This window comes from Watersipora subatra, chromosome 5, assembly GCF_963576615.1.
Source record: "Watersipora subatra chromosome 5, tzWatSuba1.1, whole genome shotgun sequence".
NCBI classification, from domain to species: domain Eukaryota; kingdom Metazoa; phylum Bryozoa; class Gymnolaemata; order Cheilostomatida; family Watersiporidae; genus Watersipora; species Watersipora subatra.
The window spans coordinates 57,335,563-57,359,131 of NC_088712.1; the positions used below are offsets into that span (position 1 = coordinate 57,335,563).

The 23,569-nt window shown below is 32.5% G+C and overlaps 1 protein-coding gene across 1 annotated transcript; it reads right to left on the bottom strand.

The window, feature by feature from the left end:
* Positions 1–6,115: 6,115 nt before the first annotated feature.
* Positions 6,116–22,116, bottom strand: LOC137396796 (putative ascorbate peroxidase). Its single transcript, XM_068083107.1, has 10 exons — positions 22,028–22,116; positions 20,196–20,257; positions 17,086–17,599; positions 16,306–16,399; positions 13,843–13,968; positions 12,816–12,913; positions 12,372–12,450; positions 11,647–11,785; positions 9,199–9,346; positions 6,116–6,535 (listed from the first exon to the last, which is right to left on the bottom strand). Exons 1-10 carry the CDS (start codon positions 22,037–22,039, stop codon positions 6,446–6,448), a joined length of 1,362 nt encoding a protein of 453 aa, XP_067939208.1. The 5' UTR covers positions 22,040–22,116; the 3' UTR covers positions 6,116–6,445.
* Between the last annotated feature and the right edge of the window lie 1,453 nt (positions 22,117–23,569).

Here is a 23,569-nt window from a genome sequence, read left to right on the forward strand (position 1 = left end):
CAAGAATAATCACTTCACTGCTAGGCTGTCAGTCTGTAGATTATGGGTTTGGCATGACATTATCAGCTTTTTACAAAAGATTACAAAGGCTATTATACCGTATTAAAATTACTGCATAGCTTATCAAAATCTCTACTTTTATCTGTTTGAAGTCATTGTTTAAAACATCTACGTGTACCAGCTCTGACTATTCTAGTTTGATTAGATTGTACTTTGATAAAAGCTTTTAGTACAAAATCGGTTTTGTATATCGGCTTCGTCAGGTATCTTATATTGTTAAAAATTAAAATGAAACTTAGACAAAATTTTAGTATACTTTATCAGAAAGTATTGATATTTTTCGATCGTTTATGATTATTTTATGATTGAGGTGACCTGAGTGCCAGGATGTTTTAAGATTAAAATTGACACAGCTTCACAGCAATTAAAACGCTCAGACAAAATCACCTGTGAAATGTATTCATTCGCTGTCATCGCTGCTATAGTTGATATTGGCTATTGTGTTCAAGTTGCAGCGCTATGCCTCTATAGTGTGTCGGTTTCTTTATAATTACGGTGGCCAAAAGCTGCAGCATTACACGTCTCTACTCTGTCTCTACTATGTGTGTCTAATCTGTCTCTACTACGTGTCTCTATTCTGTCAGTCTCTTTGCAACTATAGGGGTCTTAATCGCACTTTTACTTGATTTGAGCACTTTAACAGAGAGCAAGTTTTATCGATTTTAATATTGAAACATCCTGGCAGTCAGATCACCTCAAACATAAAAACAATCACAAATGATAGAAAAACAACCGATACTTTCTGATAAAATTTATTAAGACTTTGCGTAAGTTCATTTTTAAATGTTTGGTAATATTTCTTTTAAATTGGTTTATGATGCAATCAATGAAAAATTGTTTGTTTTTCAGTGCATTATATTCACAGTTATTATTCCAAATACACACGGCAGCATTCTGATTTTCCGCTCACATATGTCATTAAAATTGTACGTATCATCTATGGCTTGTAAAATGTTCTTTTAAACACAATTTTTATTAGCTTAAAATAATCTATATAAGTTATATAAATCTCAAAGTTAGTCGTCTGTCCAGTTAGAGCGATAAAGTTTTAGGAACAAAAAATCTGTTTTGTACTGGATTTGAACTCAAAAAGATTACAACTGCAAGACTGCAAACACTCACCTAACCACAAGGCTAAGCAGCTTTTATTGTACTTTGCTATTTTATTTACGGTATCTTTATCACTAAATGGGAATGGCATTTTTATTATCAACAAATACTATTTTTCACGTATTGCTTTGCTTTTAAAAATTTTTAAAAGCCATTGCAAAGTTCATTATAATTTTCAAATGTGACGTTTTAATTTCAAATCTCCTATTATGAGTTCCCACTTCCCATTCTTCCTTGTGGCAATCCCTAAGAACTATTAAATTTAGAACTATTACAATTGTAGGCCTACTCTTGTATCATCTCTAGCTGAAATTGCATATGCATTCTCTTTCTATTCAGCCAGACAAAGCATAAGACAAAAAGTCTGATATCTCATTTTTATGTTTGTACCAGTATCGAGAGGTACCAGTATCGTCGTATTCAAAGGTTGTGTAAATAGCCCCAGTTAAATCATTAACCTTTTTATACACACGCTTCTATGTAATCATTGTTATTATTAATTCAACATATTCACGATTTTGTTTTCTCAGTCTATAATAATTGTACTAGCGCCAAATCACTTTTCATTGTGATCATTGTTGCAAAACAATCTAACAATTACTTGCTAATTATTTCACATTTAAACACTTTTACAGTTGTTTTATTTTTGTTTTAATTTATTTGAACTCCACAAAATATTTTTTTATTATATATAGTTTAAAAGATAGAATAATAAATGCTGCACAAGTCGAATAGAAACAAATTTTCTGGCTAAAGACTTTTTATTACCCAAGCAGCGCCGCGCATTCTCCTGGCAATTAATAAGAGAAAGGGCATAAAAACTTTTCAGTAACCCAACATGGTTATACATGTAGATATATAAGATGATGTATATTGTATATGAGGAACTCTTTTATGAGATAATTATTCTTTTATACAAAGTTCTGGTGACCAGCCAAGACTTTCAATGTATTTTCCAAAATTACATATACATTTGCTGTCGCCATGTCACACTACCAGGTGCATCAGTCAGTATACGTTCCATATCATTGGACTTATCTTAAAGACTTACGCAGCTCTGTATCTCCAAAATCTTAAAAAATTTTAAACTAAGAAGATTTCTTCTAATAGATTTAGAACCACTTTCAGCTTCAAGCTATATATATGAGGTTTAAATATGAAAACCCTATGAATAGTTTAAAACGAATAGCAATTTCTCCTAAAGGTTAGGCGGCTCTTCATACTCTTTGTACTTCATAAAGTTTAACACCTATTTAAAAAAGTCTTTAAGCTTTTTTCGTTAATGACACTTTTAACTAAAACAGGCTGATAGCAACTTGTTGAACACAAGTTTATGGTAACTGAGCTCCATTTTCTTAAAACCTGTGCTGACCTCAAGCTCTATTGAAGCTACTATGAAGTCTCCAAACACGAGACTATCAGTTGCCTATCAGGTATTCACTTCATGGAAGGTTCTATTGTTTAGTAAATGAAATCGATAATAATTGTGACCTCTTGACCTTTGCAGTACATTCCACTATATAGTTGAAGGTGCAACCAGTGTACATATTACAAAGATTTTATTAGTGGCATTATTGAGCGGCATTGTCGACAATGTATACTTCAAAGTTGTTCCAAAGTTAAGGTCAAGGAACATTATTCTTGATATTATTCTTTTCTCCTATTCTTGTGATTAACATGATTCTTGCTGCTATTATCCCGGCAGCTTAGTGCATCGTGAAAAGCCATCAGAAGTAAAATCTTAAACTAATAATAGATGCATGTAGTTGAGTGAAGAATTTTTCAACATGGCGGAGTACCATGCTGAAAGACACAAGATCTATTCCTGTTGAAAGCAATATTTTTTCTTAACCTCTTAACGTGGCTTTGGACAGACGAACAGACAGACACTGCTCTTATTATAGTAAACATTTTCAATATAGAGTTTGTTTTCAAACCTTTAGCACACACTATACTGGTATCCAGCAAAATTTTCATATGTTATTATTTCATTATTATTTGCTTTTTGATTACTACTACTAGTGAAAGATCATTTTTATAGGAGTCAGTATTGGTTCGTGTTTATTGTGGTGACTTACAGTCATAGTATAACAGTTTCAGACATTGATACTTTATCTATAAATAGTAGTAACTATCAGTGACATTGACATAGTTTGCTTGAAAATTTAGGCTAACCAATCGGTTTCTTGGAAAAGTGGAAGGAGAGATTATGACAATGTTATACATACAGCAAAAATTCTCTGGTGTTCATATTTTAGATATGAATTGAGCAGATTACTTCTGTGCAGTCGATGGAATATCAATTTGTCTTCACCTTCGGAGCAATGTCATAAAATACTACTTTGTTGACACGGCAAATGGCTCTGAATAGCACTGTGCCAGCCACTTACTGTCCTTAATTAACAATATTTCACAATTGTGAGAGACTTAGTTAGTGCCACTGTGGCTGAGCTATTGCCAGTTATTTAGCATAAGGAAGTGTAATACTAAAACAGGCAGAAAATGGCAAAACGATAGCTAACAGGGCAGGGCAGGTCGCTCACTCGTGTCTCCTCAAACTATGAATCATTCGCACAAACTTGAAAAGAGAAAAACGTCGCATGCCAATCTTTCATGCAAAACACGCTTTCATATCAACTACCAATAATAAATATTTTCATGGCTTCATGGAATACATTTCACCAAATAACATGTTTGTTAGATGTTTTATAGTTTTCTATTATTTGTCTACAGGAAATCTACAAGCTGTTATTAATGCTGTTAAAGCGGACGTTTAGAAATAAATTGCTACATGTGTTGTTTAAGCTGCACAAACACATCATTTAGCATAACGTAAAAAGAGTTATATTAAGTAAATGGAAGCCTTATTTGTATGCAAGTAAAAATTACTACAAGAATCAAAAACTATGTGAAATGGTATTTTAAGCATCAGAATCTTTACTATAATAGGATAAGTGTCTATCCAACCTTTAGTCTGTTTGAAGCCACATTAAGAGCGTTAAGAAATAAGATTCTCTCATAAAGGAATTAAACCTAAATATTCGTACTATACCACGCATGCTTGCTACTACTCACACCCCTCGACAACCTTTCAACATTTAAGAATAATTGTATGCCTAGTTATTCCACATGATAATCTCTCACAACTGCCTTTCACAACAACAAGTCTCCGTGAATAACTTTTAAGTGAAGCTATCATGTCTAGTGCCTTTGTTTAAGCAGTCAGAGAAAATAGGATACAAATGACCTCTACAGCTGATTGCCCATTTTTTTTCTTTTGACTACTGCTTGAAACGCAAAAACATAGGTACACATGCTTTGCAGGGTTGTGACAAGTGAGGACTGCACCTTGTCATCGCAGTGCAGTTGTCACAGTAATTTTGCAGTGATGTTACAACCATCTAATACGCAGTACATAGTTACTACTACTGAAACTGCACTCCTGCATACTACTCACTGCGATCCACTGCTCATCTGCAATCTACTGCTCATCTGCTTCCATGATGCACCACCTAAAACCCAGCAGTTCATATACATGTATACCGCGAATGCGCATTCTTCAAAATCTGAAACTGCTTGTCTACTGCAACTGGGCATCAGTATCAAGTTCATGCTATGGATCAACAGACGCTGCTGACTTTCACAGTTTCTGTGCTGATGTTTTGCAAGCTTATAAACTTCTGCTCTAATTTCCATATAATTTTGAAACAGGAAGCCGGGCATTATTTCTATTCAAATAAAATTGGAATCCTTATAATGTACTCTCATTAACATTAAAGACAAAATTAAATCTCACTTTAACCATGTACAATATGCTAGTTGTGATCAATTTGTTTGCCAACTCATATTGAAGTTTGAGCAGCATTCACATTTTGTTATTGTGTTGTGATTGCCTCAAAGTCAACTCAATATATAATTCTGTACAAAAGTTTTATGAAAATGTGCTGTGCATGTATATACAGTGTAATAGAAAACTTTCTCCTGCATCTATTAGTGTGAAATTCGCACTAGTAACATTTCCACTGTGTCTAGCACTGCGCATTGTGTAGTAGGTAGTACGGCCACTGCACCAATACTGCTGGCTGAGCCTTAATAAATCGTTGTTCTGTATGTATACTACATGAATAATGTATGTATACTGCATGTACACTGTATGTATACCGCATGTATACCGCATGTATAATGCATGTATACCGCATGTATACCGCATGTATACCGTATGTATATTGCATGTATACAGTAGGTATATCGCATGTATACAGTCTGTATATTGTCTGTATACTGTATGTATACTGTATGTATAACGCATGTATACTGTATGTATTCTGTATGTATATTATATGTATACTGTATGTATACTGCATGTATACTGTATGTATACTGCATGTATACTGTATGTATACTGTATGTATACTGCATGTATACTACATGTATACTGCATGTACACTGTATGTATTATAATTATAATACTGCATGTATACTGCATGTAATACTGCATGTATACTGCATACTGGGCAGTATTAAAATTATGTAATTTGATTATACTGCATAGTGCATGGCTGTGGCATGTTTACTGCTGATACTGCACTGCTTATACAACTAAATAGATGTTCAGGCAAAAATCAGGACATCAGTGAGTTTTTATCAATGCACCGCTATGATTTCCTTGTAATAGCCCCAAGCCTGTGCTTACGTCTACCGGAACTCCGATTTTCTCAAGTTTCCACCCACGCAGAGTGAAGAATTGAAGGTTACAGGCGTGTTGACTATAGGACTATTTTTCAGGTTATTGTTCTTTACCAACTAAATCAATCGGATAGTTTTATGGGGTAAATTAAAAAAGGGAAAACCATTAGAAATTGATTGAAGGCTATATTTTTGTCTAGTATGGCGCCTTAGTCTTATGACAAACCAATAAAACATCATGTCTATCCTTTTGAGACTGAGGTGGAAGTCTTTTATTTTGTTATGGCTAATATAAAAATAAAGGCTATAAAATAGGTTAAATTGTAGAGTGAGATTAGTAACAAAAATAAAATGCAGAAATATAAATAAAAAAAGTCTATTTTCATCTCATTCCTTTTCTAAATTACTAAACATCTATAATCTCTAGAAAATTAATGGGCAATAAAAATGGAGTTTTCATCCAGAAAGTTTAAGTTATTTTTCTAAAAGTATAAGTTTTTAAAATATACTTAATTTGTAAAATCAACAATTTCGATCAAAAATACATAAAGTAAAAACCAAAAATTTGACAGGATTGAACGGGTTAATTCTAGTGAGCTGGTGTCTTGCTGACCATCTGTAAGAAGGCAGGGATGAAATCTCTCACCCAGACATTGAAGGAGTGGGCATAGATGCTGACCTACAAAAACATTGACCTCTAGTGTAAATAAAGAATCGGTGTTAGCAAGTAAGTAGTTTCTACCAAAGTGCTACGCGAAAATCAGCAGGCTGTATTATAAATATTAAATGCCAACCTGCAAGACTTGTATACATTACTGAAAATACAAAGCCCCAACCTGCAGTCATTCTACGTTTCAATATAAATACCAAGTTTTAACCCGCAGACCTATTGTTCTTTGCTATAAATATTAAATCCTTCACTGCATGCAAATTGAGTAGTACTTTTCATTCATTTCAATTTTAATAAGGTTTCTTAGATTTTCACACTTAATACATTCATTGTCTCAACAAACAAAGCTCAGAAAGAAAATTTCCCTCATCTCTGTTTAATAAGGTATGACTTATATCCGCTGCTTCATCAATGATAAGCGCTCATCAAAGATTTTAATCATGGTCGGTCGCATTGCTTAACTACCGTATCGGTGACAGAGTTCAAGGAACTACAACAAGCAATCAATATTCATCAGAGAAGATATGTTAAGAAATTTAGAAACTCATAGCGTTAGCGAAAACAACATGTTGTAAGCTCACTAGTGACCTCAACAGTCGAACTGCAGAATCGGTTGCCTACTAGTAATGTTGAGATTCTTATTTTTTTTAAATCATTAAACATATTTCAATATCTTCTGAAATCGACTCAAAGCTCTTTTTAATTTTTCACGATTTTTAGTAATAAAGTTTTTCTGTTTATTGCTAGCATCAGCAAAAAAATTTTATATGTCGCCAGCTTAAAATTGAGCAATATTCCCATAACAGAGATAACATTTTAACTTGGTATGCATAAATGATGACAAGGAAGTTGCCCGCTCATGAAAAAGAGTTGAGGTTATGAAACTAAGGCAACAACTTTCTATATATTTTATAAACATCAATGCTGTTGCTATCAGTTTCTTCTTTTATTTTTGCTGCTGTAGTTTTTTAATAAAAATCGTGAGAAGTATATAGAAACTAGTGATACATGTTAGTTAAAAAATATAATATTATAGTATATATTGCTACAATATAGTGTTATATACTATAATGTAGTACTCTTTATTATACTTTTATAGTAGATAAGATCTGGCAATATTTCAAGCACATGCAATGCTCTCAATTATGTCAATGGCATTAAAGTTTGACTTGTAACAAAATTTACATTACAGTTATTTGGTATCAAAAGGTTCACCATGTCTTACTCTGCTGTGTTGTAGGTGCAAAATATGTAAAAATGTTATTACAAGCTCTTAAAAGCTCATAATGAACAGTTAATTGCAGCCATCACGAAAACATTGTGGGTTGGAATCCCTCTCAAAACGGCTTATATGCGACATAGTTGGATAAAATAAGCTTCTGTTTACACTCTCATGCAACCTCATTCGTCAAAATATTTCCACAAATATATTGTGATATATTTGTAAAAACATATCACATGTATATTTGTGAAAATATTGTAAATATTTTCACAAATATACTTCACGCATTCAATAAAAGCATGTCTATTGTCCTTACACGTCTATTTCATTACCATTGTAATGCTGTCACTTTAAGCACTAAAATCTCAAAACCTAGCCTAATCATCAGTTTAATTTTTTAACCTTAGCTCAAGGGTGTGCATATCATTCTTTGATAAACATGAGAAGCCTATTGGTCACCTGTGATAGTTAAAAAAACGTTGCAGAAATCGTTCGCGTGATTTGGCAGGAAGTATGGGTCACATGATAATATTATACGATTAGATGATTAGACAAGCTGAAGCAAAACTGTAAAGTAGCGAGCATCTATATTTGATACAGGTTTCTGGTAGAACCCGAAATGTTTGTCATAAGCTAGTGCTACGAGACATTTTATATTGAGCTTTTTATTGGCCTTTCAATTCACGTGATAACATCACATGTCAAAACAATAACCACATCGAGTTGAGTACGTCATCAAAATAAAGGGATTCCAGCATACGGCTGTTTTTTTAACTGTTCGTTTTTTGAGCTTTTAAGAGCTTGTAATCTCACTTTCACATATTTGGCACCTACAACACAGCAGAGTAAGACATGGTGAATCTTTTAATACCAAATAACTGTAATGTGAATTTTGTTACAAGTCAACCTTTAAGGGAAACAAAACAATGAGTGTGCATGGCACATGCTGGTGTCTGTCACAATACTTTAAGCAAATGGTTTTTGATATTTGCTTAGAAGTTATCAATCACCTGTCATCATTAGGCTCTGATGAGATCAGTGTGTCAACTACACAAGCACGTACCAAAGCAACGTGCCAGTTATAATCACGAAAGGCAGATAATGTACTGCTTTTTTATAAACTTATTAATTACGGTTTTAACATAAAAAGTGAAGTCCAGACTATTTGTTTCTCAGATTATAAAGTTGCACTTGAGGAAAAAATAAGTTCCTACTGCATATAGCAAAGTTGACTAATGTCGGTGAAGAAAATTTATGTTGAGTGTTTAACTTGAGCAGACAACTCCTTAAAAGATTTAGTTAAGTTATTAGTGCTACATGTATATAAAATAAAGTGAACCAATCATTAAAAACAGGTTTTTATGAAAAACAAGTAACAAGTTTTACATGATTTTGAAAAGTCGATGGCTAAGGAACCACAAGTATGTAGAATCGTCGCTGTTTTACCTACCCTTCCGCTGTCCTTCGCTCTGCTGCAACTTAAGCTACGGGCACAGTTCGGCCTCTTATTCTCATCTAACTGGAAGGAATGAATAAGGGCTATGTCAGAATGCAGCATGACTGGTCCGTCTGGCTCAGTTGAGTTCCATTGAAATGTACTGTAAAGAATCAGTAGTCTATAGTCATACCAAGATGAAAGAAGTAAATTGATAAAATGACTCAAAACAAAAAGTGAGCCAAAATATCAGTCAGTAATACTAGTAAAAAATAAAGGAATATTATTACTGTCAAAGCTCTAGTTATAATAACTCTATAATAAGTTATAATAAGCTACAATCGCTTTAGTTATAATAACCTTGACGTGCAAGTTATCCAATATAGGATGTAAAATTTGAGCCTATATTCACTTCATCCCTCAAAGTAATTGCATGAACTAGCACACAACAGTTGAGGTTTCTCCAAATATTGCAGTTTTATAAATTAAAGCAAAGACAGTAGGAAAGATCAAAAGTATGATTAAAAGCAGATAATACGATTGCATAAGTTAATCAGACTTTAACCTAGCCCAAGATCGAGTACGTCACATGAGTAACTACACTGAAACCTACATCCAAACCTACACATAGTCAAGTCCGCATTCACCTTTTCGTGTCTTCCACAGGAAGTAGCAATAACTATCTATGGATTATTTCTAGAGTAATTTAGCTTTTTATATAATACACTTTTTACAGGATGATATATGATACACTTATTATGTGATGATATATCATACACTTTTTATATGATTATATATGATACACTTTTTATATAAAGGTATATGATGCACTTAAAGCTACCTAACACTGTGTGAAAGGCTTATTAAGAAATTGTTGTAGATGTCTGAACTGTGGAATGAACAGCAGTGTGCTCGAACAGGACTGCTAGCTATTGCATGTGATGTTTTTGAGTGTGAGAAATCACTTGAAGATCAAGTACGATGCCTGCTTAGCCTACTGCAAGCAGAGGCTGCGCCTGTGTGTTTTAAAGAGCTAATGTTGCACAAACAATGGCTCTGTGATCTTGGCTGGACATGTCGGAGTCCAGTGGCAAGAGAACCCTGATGACCGGAGACATGCTCAAATGCAATCAGCAATTTAAAGCACATAAATTACATAATTTTTTTATTATATATTTCAATACATCAGTCTTGGCTTTCGAATGAGCCTATGTTCAATACACAAAGAATAATAGAACTATGAAAAACGGGGTGTCAAAAGTACATCCTGCCAAAAAACCACTTGGTTCAGATATTCAAAATGTGACGTCCTAATTCTCAATTAGCCCTAGATCGTCGATCCCTTTGGCTGCCATTGAGGCAGCGTTTTTCTGTGACAATCGGTGCTGCTAAACCCGGAGAGCGCTAATAATAAACTAAGATTCTAAATAATCAACAATGCCCGCGATCGTGCTAACGCCCGACCAATACAAACACATGTTCTGGGTTAATTAATTATGCTTCAATAAATGTACTGTCGTTGATAAAGGTAATGAAATCACATCGATTAAATTATGACCTGTGGTTGTGTGGCCCTTGAACTAAATGTCAATCGCACTTTCGCGAGATCACGCAATGCTTGAAATTAATTAGCCTTAGTCGTGCCTCTCAACATCACAATAAGAAGAGAGAGCTAGTACATAATATCATCGGAAAAATATAGTATGGTTCTTGGAGTCTGAGGTACTTATCATAGAAATAATATGTACATGGAGAACTAATGACACTGATTCCTTTGTCATCTTCATTGGTTCTCTAGAGTTATCCTACCTTTGCCTGCCACTAGCGTCATTGTCGTCATTATCGTAGTTGATAAAAAGCGGTAAGAGCACACAAGAACGGATATCAGAATTGTGACGTCACAATTTTCGAGACTATGCCAGTAAACTTTTTCGCGGTAGAGCTCTGGGGAAATCCTATAAACACCAACCAATGTCTGTCTCAACATGGCAAACAATAGCTCATTCAAAAGCTAAGACTCTGATGTATTGAAATATACAATAAAAAAATTATGTAATTTATGTGCTTTAAGGTTGGATGATATTCCTGTCATCGTCAGTGACTTTTTTGAAAATTGAACTCCAATCTGTTGTTTTGTTAGTCAGGCATAGTGAACCACTTGTAGGCAACATAGAAAGCAAGGCATAGAATTAATAAGCTTTTTATAAAAACATTTGACTATATTGATGTGGACTCAACAGCTATATTTTACAGAAGTTATTTGCCCTGGGCATTACGCGACAGAATCTAGAAAAACACTGTTTAGATAATATGATTTCTCTACCTGCTAAGCTGTATACAGAGATACACTTACTAAAACTATGTTTGGAAATACTTATACGGTAGAATAAAGTGATGCTGGAAAAAATTGTCTTAAGAAAATTGAAAATTATTCTACAGATAAGTTTTTGGCAAAGCACCTACTTGGAAACTGGTACAGCTGTCCAGAAATCAGTTTCTGTGAGGCTTTTGTAGTAGTGATTGTCTAGAACTAAAGGGGTGTTATCCCAACGGCCCGCAAAGCCCAAATTTTCTATTTTACACTCTCCGAGTGAGTGGGCTCCTAGAAAAGATCCAAAAGCAAATATGAAAAGCTCAGTAACTAGTAGGTGATGAACTACTAGTTACCAAGTAGAGTGAACCACAGATATTGAAAGTCTCTACAGGAAGATTCTATGCTGTATCTAGGCATCAGGAACTAAATAACTACTATAATAAGTCAGAGGAAATAAAACAGCTTGCATCATCAAACACCAGTGTTAAGTCATCTATCATTTACAAATGAAATCAAAGTTTAATACTCATAATTACTGTTTTACTGCATATTTGCTAATTTGTAAACAGATGATCTCCAGATAGGTGCCATTCAGGCATTTAAATCATCTCCTTTCAAATCATTTTTAGTTAGTGGTATCCAATTAATTGGAGTTTGCGTTATATCCTGGTTGTAGTAGAGTAACCTGTCAATCATTGGCAACTAGCAAGTGTGCCTTTCAAGTTGAAACTCAATACCTTTTCTGTATATCTGAGTACATGTAGCATTCAAGCTATCACCGTGTAGGAGTGTTTTTTTAGATGCTGTTTAGCCAATTTCAATCTAAAGCAAGACCTTGATCTGCGAGGAACTGTCGCTAAAGCTGGTGTCTTACCGAGCAAGGCAATAGCCATTCTTCTATCGCTGTATCCAAATTCATCTATGAGATATTGAACGCTGTCAGTGTCGTCCCCCTACAACATTTTCTTTATATTTTACATGTGCATAGAAGCATCTTCCGTTGAATCTATGAAGTTTCTCTTTTTTGTAGCTCTTGAGTTGAGTAAAGCATTTGACTAACTTTATGTATAAGAAACCTTTATGTAGACTTGATAGTCGGTAATTTTGAAAAAGAAATCTTTGTTTTTGTCTTGAACTGTTGATGTTTGCTAAAAGCAAAAAACTTAGATAATAAAAAAAGTTGATTTTGTTTCATTTTTCCTCGAGTTGTTAAAATAGCTTCTCAGTTGCCTATCATGTCACAAAAGTCCTAGATTGAAGGAAGCCGTTAGGTGGTGTTGATGTATGATTTTGAACAAAGCTCAACACTTCTGCTCACCTTAGGAAATCGGTGGCGAAGGTGGTAGTTGTCAGGATCTCTGCAAGTGATTCTACCAGGCTCAAACCCGATTTTTGGATCTTTACTTCTTTGCTCTTCTATAAGAACAAAAATAGCTAAACTATCACCCTTCAGCAAAAATAGAAACTTTACTATTATTAGATGAAATACGTAATATTCTTTGAATATGGCTCTGCTTTGTTTACATCCATCTCAAGCAAACCGATTCATTGAAAGCAATACTTTCCTCAATTTACCTGAATATATAACCAAAATATATTAATATATAACATATTATTATACTACATATAATAATCAAAATAATATATTATATAATATATTAGTATTAATAATTATATAATATTGTTAAGGTCAAGCGCCTTCCCTTAACTGGCTACTGCAATCCACCCCTGTTTCAGGCAGAGAAAGAGTGTATGAGTTCAAAGTGAATAAGTTTGTATTTGACTGTAAGCGCCACAATCAATGTACAACTTAGGCATTCACAACTCCACTGGGAGCCTGGCCCATCTTGCCAAGTCACCCAATTTACTACCATATAAAAGGAAGGTGGATATGTACAAAAACAAGTAAAAACATAGCACACGGTCGAAACTGAATATAATAATAATATAAAAAGAAGTATAAATATGATTAAATAATTATTGGCGGCGCCGATTAAAAACGTACAGAGTAATAAGAAATAAGCATATACAACAGACAGGGAAGACGAATCACGATATTTAAAAGGACAAGACAGTATAAGGCATATAGGAGTAAATAAAGTAAATGCAACATCCGCCACAATATTATATATTATATTATACCATTATATTATATATAATATAATGTTATAATATTATATAATATATAACCTGCATATGATAATATAGTATTATACTTTAGTTATAAATTATATGTAATAATATAATATATAATCTGAATATATATAATTAGCCGGAGTAATTTTAAAGCTGCGGCTGAGTACCAAGTTAAAGAAAATACAACTGTTTGTACACTGTTCACAGACCTGAGCGAGTCAGTCCTATCTCTGCAGCTTCTGTGCCCATTAGAACCACAAAGTCTGCGAGACTCAAGAACCGACCTTGAGTTGTTAACCATCTCCTTCTGACTGTTGCATAAGTATCTCGAAGACCTTCAACACCAAACCTATGGTATCAGTTTACAGTGTAACCAGGTAGTAACTTTCAAATTTTCTACTCAATTGATTTGTGTAACTCTGTAACAAAAAACTGGTTAAATACAATTTTCTAGTGGTAGAACTGGCTACTAACACATTTCACCTATGTTTGAGCAGTGGCTATATTTGGAAGTGTATTTATCTTTCATTTTTGAAAAATTTACTACACATTTGTACAGGTGTTTGGGTATGACTATCCATATATTATTTTTTCAAACCTTTGCATCTTCTTACTTTACCTATGCTAAATATGCTAGGTTTCAAGATCTTTCACGGTTTGTATACTCATTTTACATGACAGTGACAGATTTTCGATTCATTTCAATTTATATGAAAAAATTGCATTCAACCTCTAACAATTATTTTGAAAACATTATTGATAGCTTCTTTAACAAGGCTCTTACTAACATCTGCTCTCTTAACCAAGGTTGGTATTTTAAATACTGCATGTCAGACCCTCTATTTGATTTGACTAGCTGTTGCCATTTTTATAATTGTATGTTTTTATTAATAATTCGTGTGTTTGAAAAGTCAACAGAATGTACCATCGGGAGTTATTGTAATCATTGCTGACTAAGAATTTGTGTTGAGTTTATTGGCCAATAATTGAACAGGGTTATTTTTCAGCCATAACTGCCAGTTTTACCAACAGGTCAGTGAAATTCTCGAATATGACGTAAGCTAGGTATTATTTTATACCATTTCACCATGGCACTTTATAAAATCTGATCTAGCTATCAAGATCTACGCCTGGTTAAATTAAATGCATTAAATAAACTCTTTCCACAAACTGATGCATGACATTTTGATGCCATGCAACTGATGCATTTTGATGCCTTCTTCAACTTTCAGCATAGATTTTTGAAATGCTGAAACTTTGTGTATGATAATATAAATGGTTTCTGTAAATTTTTATAGAAATCTTGGTAACTTACATGCCTCCTTAGCTATATGAGAAAAATATATGGCCATTGCTCGCTAGAACACTTGCTATGCTATTGCTAGCTTTCTTAGCACTATTACTATTGTTATCAAAATAAGTACTATTACTGTTATTATCATGATTATTAGTATTAATATTATTATCATGATTATTAGTATTACTATTATTATCATGATTATTAGTATTACTATTATTATCATGATTATTAGTATTACTATTTTTATCATGATTATTAGTATTACTATTATTATCATGATTACTAGTATTACTATTATTATCATGATTATTAGTATTACTATTATTATCATGATTATTAGTATTACTATTGTTATCATGATTAGTAATATTACTATTCTTATCATTATTAGTAGTATTACTATTATTATCATGATTATTAGTATTACTATTATTATCATGATTAGTAATATTACTATTGTTATCATTATTAGTAGTATTACTATTATTATCATGATTATTAGTATTACTATTATTATCATGATTATTAGTATTACTATTATTATCAAGATTAGTAATATTACTATTACTATCATTATTAGTAGTATTACTATTATTATCATTATTAGTAGTATTACTATTGTTATCATTATTAGTAGTATTACTATTATTATCATTATTAGTAGTATTACTATTGTTATCATTATTAGTAGTATTACTATTACTATCATTATTAGTAGTATTACTATTATTATCATTATTAGTAGTATTACTATTGTTATCATTATTAGTAGTATTACTATTATTATCATGATTATTAGTATTACTATTATTATCATGATTATTAGTATTACTATTATTATCATGATTAGTAATATTACTATTGTTATCATTATTAGTAGTATTACTATTATTATCATGATTATTAGTATTACTATTATTATCATGATTATTAGTATTACTATTATTATCAAGATTAGTAATATTACTATTGTTATCATTATTAGTAGTATTACTATTATTATCATTATTAGTAGTATTACTATTGTTATCATAATAAGTAGTATTACTATTATTATCATTATTAGTAGTATTACTATTGTTATCATTATTAGTAGTATTACTATTACTATCATTATTAGTAGTATTACTATTACTATCATTATTAGTAGTATTACTATTATTATCATTATTAGTAGTATTACTATTGTTATCATTATTAGTAGTATTACTATTATTATCATGATTAGTAATATTACTATTGTTATCATTATTAGTAGTATTACTATTATTATCATGAGAGATACATTAACAATATTTGAAGGGCGGTCAAGCTAGAGAATACCACATGAACACAACTGCTTGAAATCTTAAACTTTCTTCAGTAATGTTACCTCTGTTATCTCTTTCTGCAAAGTTGAGGCATCCATCGCAGCCCCCAATGCAGGTGTGGAACACTAGCTGTACTAAATTAGGGAGCCATTCAGCCTACAAAATGGATAAACTGTAACAATATCGAGAACTTTAAGTTAACAGGTTTAAAGTCATTTAAAGTCATTTTAATGGAAACGGAAGCGTTTAAAATCTAAAACGCTAAAAATTAAAGGAACAATTATAACTAGCAAAGTGTGCAAAAGATAACCGTATCAACTTTATCATCAGCTGAAGCAAATAGATAAACCTTTTGTCATCGGATTGGTGCAATTATACTATTTATACATTTTACTACTCTAAGTGACCTGATTTTAATAGTTACTTATTTAGGAGAAGTAAAAGAAGTTATTTTAAGCCCTTGCAAGTAGTTTTAAAAGCTACTCGGTTTTACTATACTAAACAAACTAATGATTTGTATCAATCTCTTAGGTTCTTTGGCTCCCCTGCCAATGATCATTCAAAACTGACACTAATTGACATTCACTTCCTGTGTTTAGTGCTATTAAAATGATATCAATCTTGGTCTTGAGTGGTTATCATTGTTGGCCAACATAATATTTTTTAAATAGAGCAAAATAAAAAATGATTTAAGTATTTATAGTTACTCCACTCAACTCAAACAGTCTTGTAATGTTATAAAAAGCCAATGTTAGAAATTACAAGAGTATGCCAAAAAGGAAACATGTTTAACAATATCTAGAGTTCAAAGAAAACCAGCCGTGTAAATCAGATAAACTCACATCTGTGTTAATAAACTCTCGAGTCTCTCTTCTTATCTCTAATATAGTTTGCTCTGATGGAAAGTTGGGATTTCTTGTTGTCCCACGAGGTGTTTCTGTTCTGCCACCAGACCTTGCAGGAAATCCAGCAAAATGGTTGGGAGCTACAAATCTAGGAAATAGATTTCCAGTTGCAGGTGGCCTCGTTGCGTGTCGAGTTGGCTGAGAACGAGGTGCTGTTTGCTGCCTGGTGACCAAAAATGGAGTACGCCTAGTAGTAGACGCTGTTACACCTAATCTGTTTCTTGGTCTTTGATCAAATTGGGAGCCACCAGGGCGGCGTTGAAAAGCAGCGCTTGTTGTAGTAGGACTTCTTGAAGGAGGCTGTGGTGTTGGAAATCTTTGCGCAGTTGTGGCACTTGGGAAAGCATTGTCTAAGCCAGGAAGCTGAGATCCAAAGAACCGAGGTGGTTGAGGACGTCGAAACACCTCCCCAAATTGATTTTGTGGAAATTGGAAAGAGTTTGTATTTGACCTGCATAAATAGCAACACCTCATCAAGCATAGAACTTCAGATTATCTGTCTGTTGCTAACCTTGCTAATAAATTTATTCTAAAAACAGAATGATCAAATTGTAAAAAGACTGAATATACAAAATCTACAAAACGAATACAGTTAAAGCAGTAGATTTGAGATTATCATATCTGCACCAACAAAATTCCATTTTGTTTGTCTAACCAGCTTTCACCAATTTGAAGTACTCTTTAAATAAACCTTATATAACTCGTGGAATAATCTGATTATGTTTGATAGCATTATCACAGTTCAGTTGACTTTATCTTGTCAAAGGTTAAAGCATATAATTATGCGCTTATTTAGCCGGTCATAGATTTGGCTACATAACATTAAATATGTCATGTTTAAACTTCACAGAATGCTAATGGCCTGAGGAATATGATAATAATAGCGTTATACAGAATGATAAGATCCATATATACTTAGGAATGCCTATTAAAAACTACCAATAAAAATTTGCATTAAATAGCAATGAATTAAAATACTAATTATACAATGAATACATATTAACTATTATGTTTATGAGATTTAATCCTTTTTGAAATTTAAATAATGGATTTTAGACACAAATTATTATATAATGGCATGAAGCTCATCTGCACCAGCATATTCATTCAAGAATAAAATGCTTTACTTCTATCTTTGGCTAAAATATTCACCGTAAAATACATGTACAAAGGAACTTTCTGTCTCTTTAAATATGCTTATTCTTTCTTATTATATAAGTATAACATATATATACATAACTTGATGTTAATAAGATTGTTAGTAACACATATTGAATAGCGCTGCTTCTAACAAAATAAACTTATGATTTCTATCTCGAATCTCGGTGCTTAGAGACAGGTTTAGTATGTTTAATATAATTTCCTTAAATACTTCGTCCCTAAATAGAAGAGTTTTTGTAGAATGCGATATAATTACAACAGCATGTTGTGAGACAGTCATCACAACTCATTAGTTTAAACTCTAACTTATGAAATAGTAACTATTAGTTTTTTATACTGTTAAAGATAAACTTGCACAATTGTTAGTAGGTTTTATCAAAAAGTATCGGTATTTTTCTATCATTTGTGATTGTTTTTGATGTTTGAAGTGATCTGACTGCCAGGATGTTTCGAGATTAAAATTGATAAAATTTAATCGTGATTAAAACGATCAAAAGAAAAATGTGTATGAAATGACATCACTAGTTGTTATCATTGCAATAGTTGATATCGACTACGGTATATTAGATAGTTGGTATCGACTGTTGGGGTCAAGTTGAAGCTGTATATGTGTCTATTCTGTCAATCTCTTTGCAATTATAAATGTCATAATTGCATTTTTAATAGATTTAAGCATTTTAACCGCAATCAAGTTTCATCGATTTTAATCTTGGAACATCCTGGCAATCAGATCATTTTCAACATCAAAAGTAATCGCAAATGATAGAAAAACACCCATATTTTCTGGTTTAATCTAAAAAAATGATGTAAGGTCTTCTTTAAGGCATTGTATATTCTTGAATACCCTCAAGACAACTTTGACTTAGACAGATGGCTTTTAAATTTGGCTATAAAAAAAATTTTGTAGAACAAATTTAAACAGAACTTTTCCGGCAATTTATGCTAAATTATAGTGACCAAGTTTGACATAGAATTAAAAAGTAGTTTTAACAAAAATGAAAGTAGGTATTGAAGCCTTTCCTACAGCTGCCTTAGCATAAAGTAACTTCAAAACATTCAGGTAAAGCAAGTTTTTTTGTAGTAGTTCAATTATACTATTTTCAATGTATTGTTGTTCTCAAATGTTCCAACAAACTCAAGTAAATAGTCATTACTAAAAATACATGAATAACTTATCATTGTGCAAATCAAATTTTTTTGAAAAAAAGTCGAGGCCATAAATGAAAGATTTAAAATAACGCAGAATGGTTTAAAACTGTCTCCAAAGATTAGAGCAGCCACAGAGATAAAGATGAAAGCTAACTAGCTGTGACTTTAAGAAGGGACATATTAGTTAAATGGAGTGTAGATGATTACCGTGCAAGAGAGATGAGTGTGATTGCCCCTTGATGAGCTCACTAATCGGGGATTAACTTTCGGAAATAAGGAAAGCTTAACGCCTGTTACTCATAAGTGTTTGTCAACTCCAAAGTCTCACCACGAGATGCTTACCTTTGCTAACATGAACTGCAGCACTAGCGACTATTAAAAAGTGTTAATGCCTGCAGCTGCGTCACTGTACATTTAACGCTCTTAGAATTGAGATCTTAGTCTGTTAATCTGTTTCGCATTGGTATTCAATGAAATAGTTGCTGGAAATGAAAAGTAGCGTAAAAGCTAATACAAAATAATCTATTAGAAACAGCAAAAGATTATTTAACTTTTACTAATATGGAAAAAGATATAAACTAGTTTTTTAATTTTGAAATGAGATCAAATTTAAGTAAAAGAATAACAAGTTTCTACAAAAATGGATTTTAACACAAATAACCTCTTGACAGTGCTGATAGACTTATTTATGTCGATTGGTAGAATATAGAGCATTAGTACAGATGTATGAGCCTTACCTTTGCCCAGATGCAGTTGTAATATAGATTATCAGAACTCCAACAAGCCAAAGTATAACGTTCTGAAATATTTAAAATAAATAACTAAATTACAGTAATACTAAAGACTCAATTGTTTTTCTCGTAAGTGTTTCTAATATATTCTAAGCAGACAATCATTTGATAGTATCTGTAATTAGAAACTTGTAAAAACATGTTATATATGAAAGTAAGATGAACTTGAGAGTGTCCTTGTTGTCATATAAATCGGAATTCTCAGACACATAATCTTGCAGACATAAATAAACTGAAATTAATTGGAAAGTAATAACCTGCAAAGATCATAGCTCCACCTATTTAAAAGTGTTGCAAAGTGTCAGTGTATTTAAATTAAATATAACTTTCTGCTTTTGCTATAAAAAATTAATATATGCCAGATGTGTGACTGACTAAAAGTGCAATTTTTTATGCCAACTGACTTGAAATAAATCTCTAGAAATGCTTTACCCTAACTCTTAGCGTAAATAGATTGGAAACTATTTCACATCCAGGGAGTCAGGACTGAGTTGAGAAAACCAGCTAATAAAGTTTTATTGCTCAACGCATCACTTCTTCATACTAATGCTCAGGTGCACGATTGGTAAGAGATGATTTATGTGTTTCAAGGTGACTTAACACTCGTTAAGTTGTAAAAGTATAATTAAGTCAGCCATGTTTTCTACAACGGGTGGCAAGTTAACAATACGCTGCTGATAAGTAGCCTTTTAAAAAAGTTGCCAACCAAAAGCTGTAATTATAATGATCGCCTTATTTAGACTGTCTGTTATCAACAGTTTTAGTGAATGAAAAGAAGATATCTCTTTTAAAATTTTGTCTTGTATTATTTATAACTTCATATATTCTTCACCTATTAAGCGTTACTAACAAAAAGTGCCAAAAATGCAAAAAATTAATATGGGTTATGTGAGCTATGTATTACTTTGTACTTGCTGTTAGCTCAGTTCAAGAACTCCAACTTTTCATCTCCTACTTAATCAGAAACAAGTAGTTACCATTAGCTTGTATGAAATCACAAAAATGCAAGATAAGACAATTCAGAATAAACTTTGCAAGCATTTTTTACTGAAGTATATTAGTACTTAGTTCTGAACATAAAAATTGAATGATATTTAATTTCTAGAAAAAATATTGAAACTATTCTGTAATTTTCTATCCTTGTTGGTTAAAAGTCTTTCTGTTTTGCAACCTTGATCAATCTATTAAATACAAATTATTGAGTACTTTTGAGATGCTAACATAGTTTTCCACATGGCATATAAGTCTCATCTATGTCCGTGTTAGTACCCTACTCGTACTCTATACGAAAGTTACTCTGTTACAAAAAGTTGCTATGCAAAACAACGCAATTCTTTGTTTATTTGTTTCAAAGTTTTCTCTTGTTTTTATAATTTCTATTATATCGGCATATGTTAGAGTTTATTATAAATGGTATATACTCACTGTTCTAACTTAAAAAGTTAGAACTAGTTTTATCAAACTAGTCTCAAAAATATTCCTTTATAATGGAGTATTATCTCTAACAATAAGTTTCAGAATTTTTAGAGATGAGAACGGACTGCAGGCTTCATTCAATTAGACTTGGTACCTAACTATTAGCTTATCATCCTAAGCAGTAACTATTTTGAAATTCACAAAGTTTTCATCATGCAAAGAACACACAGGCTAAAAACAAAAAGCAATTTATTTGTAGGGAAACAGTAATCTCTAGTAATCAAAGCCAAAAGTTGTGTTGAGTTACTCATAAGGTTTACCCATCAGTCAGGTTTAACTGTAATGGAATTGTTACACCTTACCTGGTAACCCATTGACCAGATGGTAGGTTAGTTAGCACAAACAGAGAAGAGCTGTAGATGACAAATGTCAGTATCTCCTCTCGACTTGCTTTTATGAACCCGACTGCTGGTAGTAACATCATCTCAGTCGCATATGATTAGAATTTATAGCCTGGGATTACCGGCCAAGAACCATTATGACTAATGGATTATCTGCACAAGCCCCTGCTGAATATTAGATAAATAAATAGCTAGCAACTATTGTGAATTGATTGATTCTAATAAGGATATGACGTGAAACAGCAAGAGTTACATGGCTTGCTAGATGTGAAAAAGTTGTATATCCTAATCAGCGGGTTATGGATTGAACAAGTCTCAGTAATTCTAGTTGGTTGGATTCAAATCAATACTTGACTCTCATCTAATTAATATAAGTGCATCGTTTTATTAAAATTTAATTAAAATTCAAACTAAACTTAATAATTTTATTTACTGGTAATTATATTATTGTGTTACTCGGTAACACAACTTATTTATTCTTGATGCTAAAAAACATAAATATATAAATATTGAAATTTGCCATATTTGTGCTCTATGATAGCGCACCAAACACAGAAAGTATTTCTGATGTTTGTGAACATTCCATTTTGTGTATAATAAAATGGCAAAGGTTTAGTTGAAGCACAGAAGCAGCTGCAACTTAGGGTTGCTGGTGATCTTGGCCGAGCACTGAATCCATACCACAATGCACTAGATGCCCTTGCGACTGTTCACTATTACCACTAATAGTCCTTTTTAAGTTTGCATTACTTGTAAATGTTTTGCAGTCTTTGTTACAGATTAGTACAACCAAATTTTATTTAATGTTTTAGATCAACTACTAAAAATATGCATGCCTAGATATTCATATCATGTTGTGTATCATTCCAATCTTTAGATAATTAGCTTTTAAAAAACACCAAAGTTTCAATGGTGTTTTAACTTCTGTCTTCATATTATAATTCCTTGTTCATATTTTTTTACAAAGTTCATGCTGGGTGGAAAGAAGACGCGCCTGTAAACTCACATCACAAGCAGTAAACATCCATACTATGTGTTAACCTGAGGATTTACGACATTTTGCCGACATGGAAATTGTAGTTCTAAGATACATTTTATGTGAATATCAACTTGATAATCTGAAAACTTCATTTTGTAATGCTTTTTTTCACTAAATTCTTTGCAGTTCATTCGCTAAAATTTCACCACTTTATCAGCTGTTGAAAGCATTTGGATAATGATCTCAACAAGACTTGACACTCAGACATGTGCTGAAAGTAAACATTGAAAAAGCGAAGAGTCATTTTAAAATTCTGAATACTGTAGTTTCCATAAAGCGATAGAGTACAGACACACCTCAAATAGCGCTGCAATGTTATAATTAAAACAGTCACCTTGCTCTCCTTTTGTTGTGATTCAGTGTCGTTGTTTAGAAGCGAAACACCTCTGCGGTGTACCATCTTTGTGCCATGAAAACAGCCTCAGCGGCCAATAGCATCACACTTGCGCTTGACCTCCTAAAAC

Coding starts and splice junctions, on each gene's coding strand:
- LOC137396796 (XM_068083107.1), bottom strand. Junction 12,914..13,842: donor GATAGGACTGACTCGCTCAG/GTCTGTGAACAG, acceptor TTGTTCTTATAG/AAGAGCAAAGAAGTAAAGAT. Junction 12,451..12,815: donor TTCGCCACCGATTTCCTAAG/GTGAGCAGAAGT, acceptor AAAATGTTGTAG/GGGGACGACACTGACAGCGT.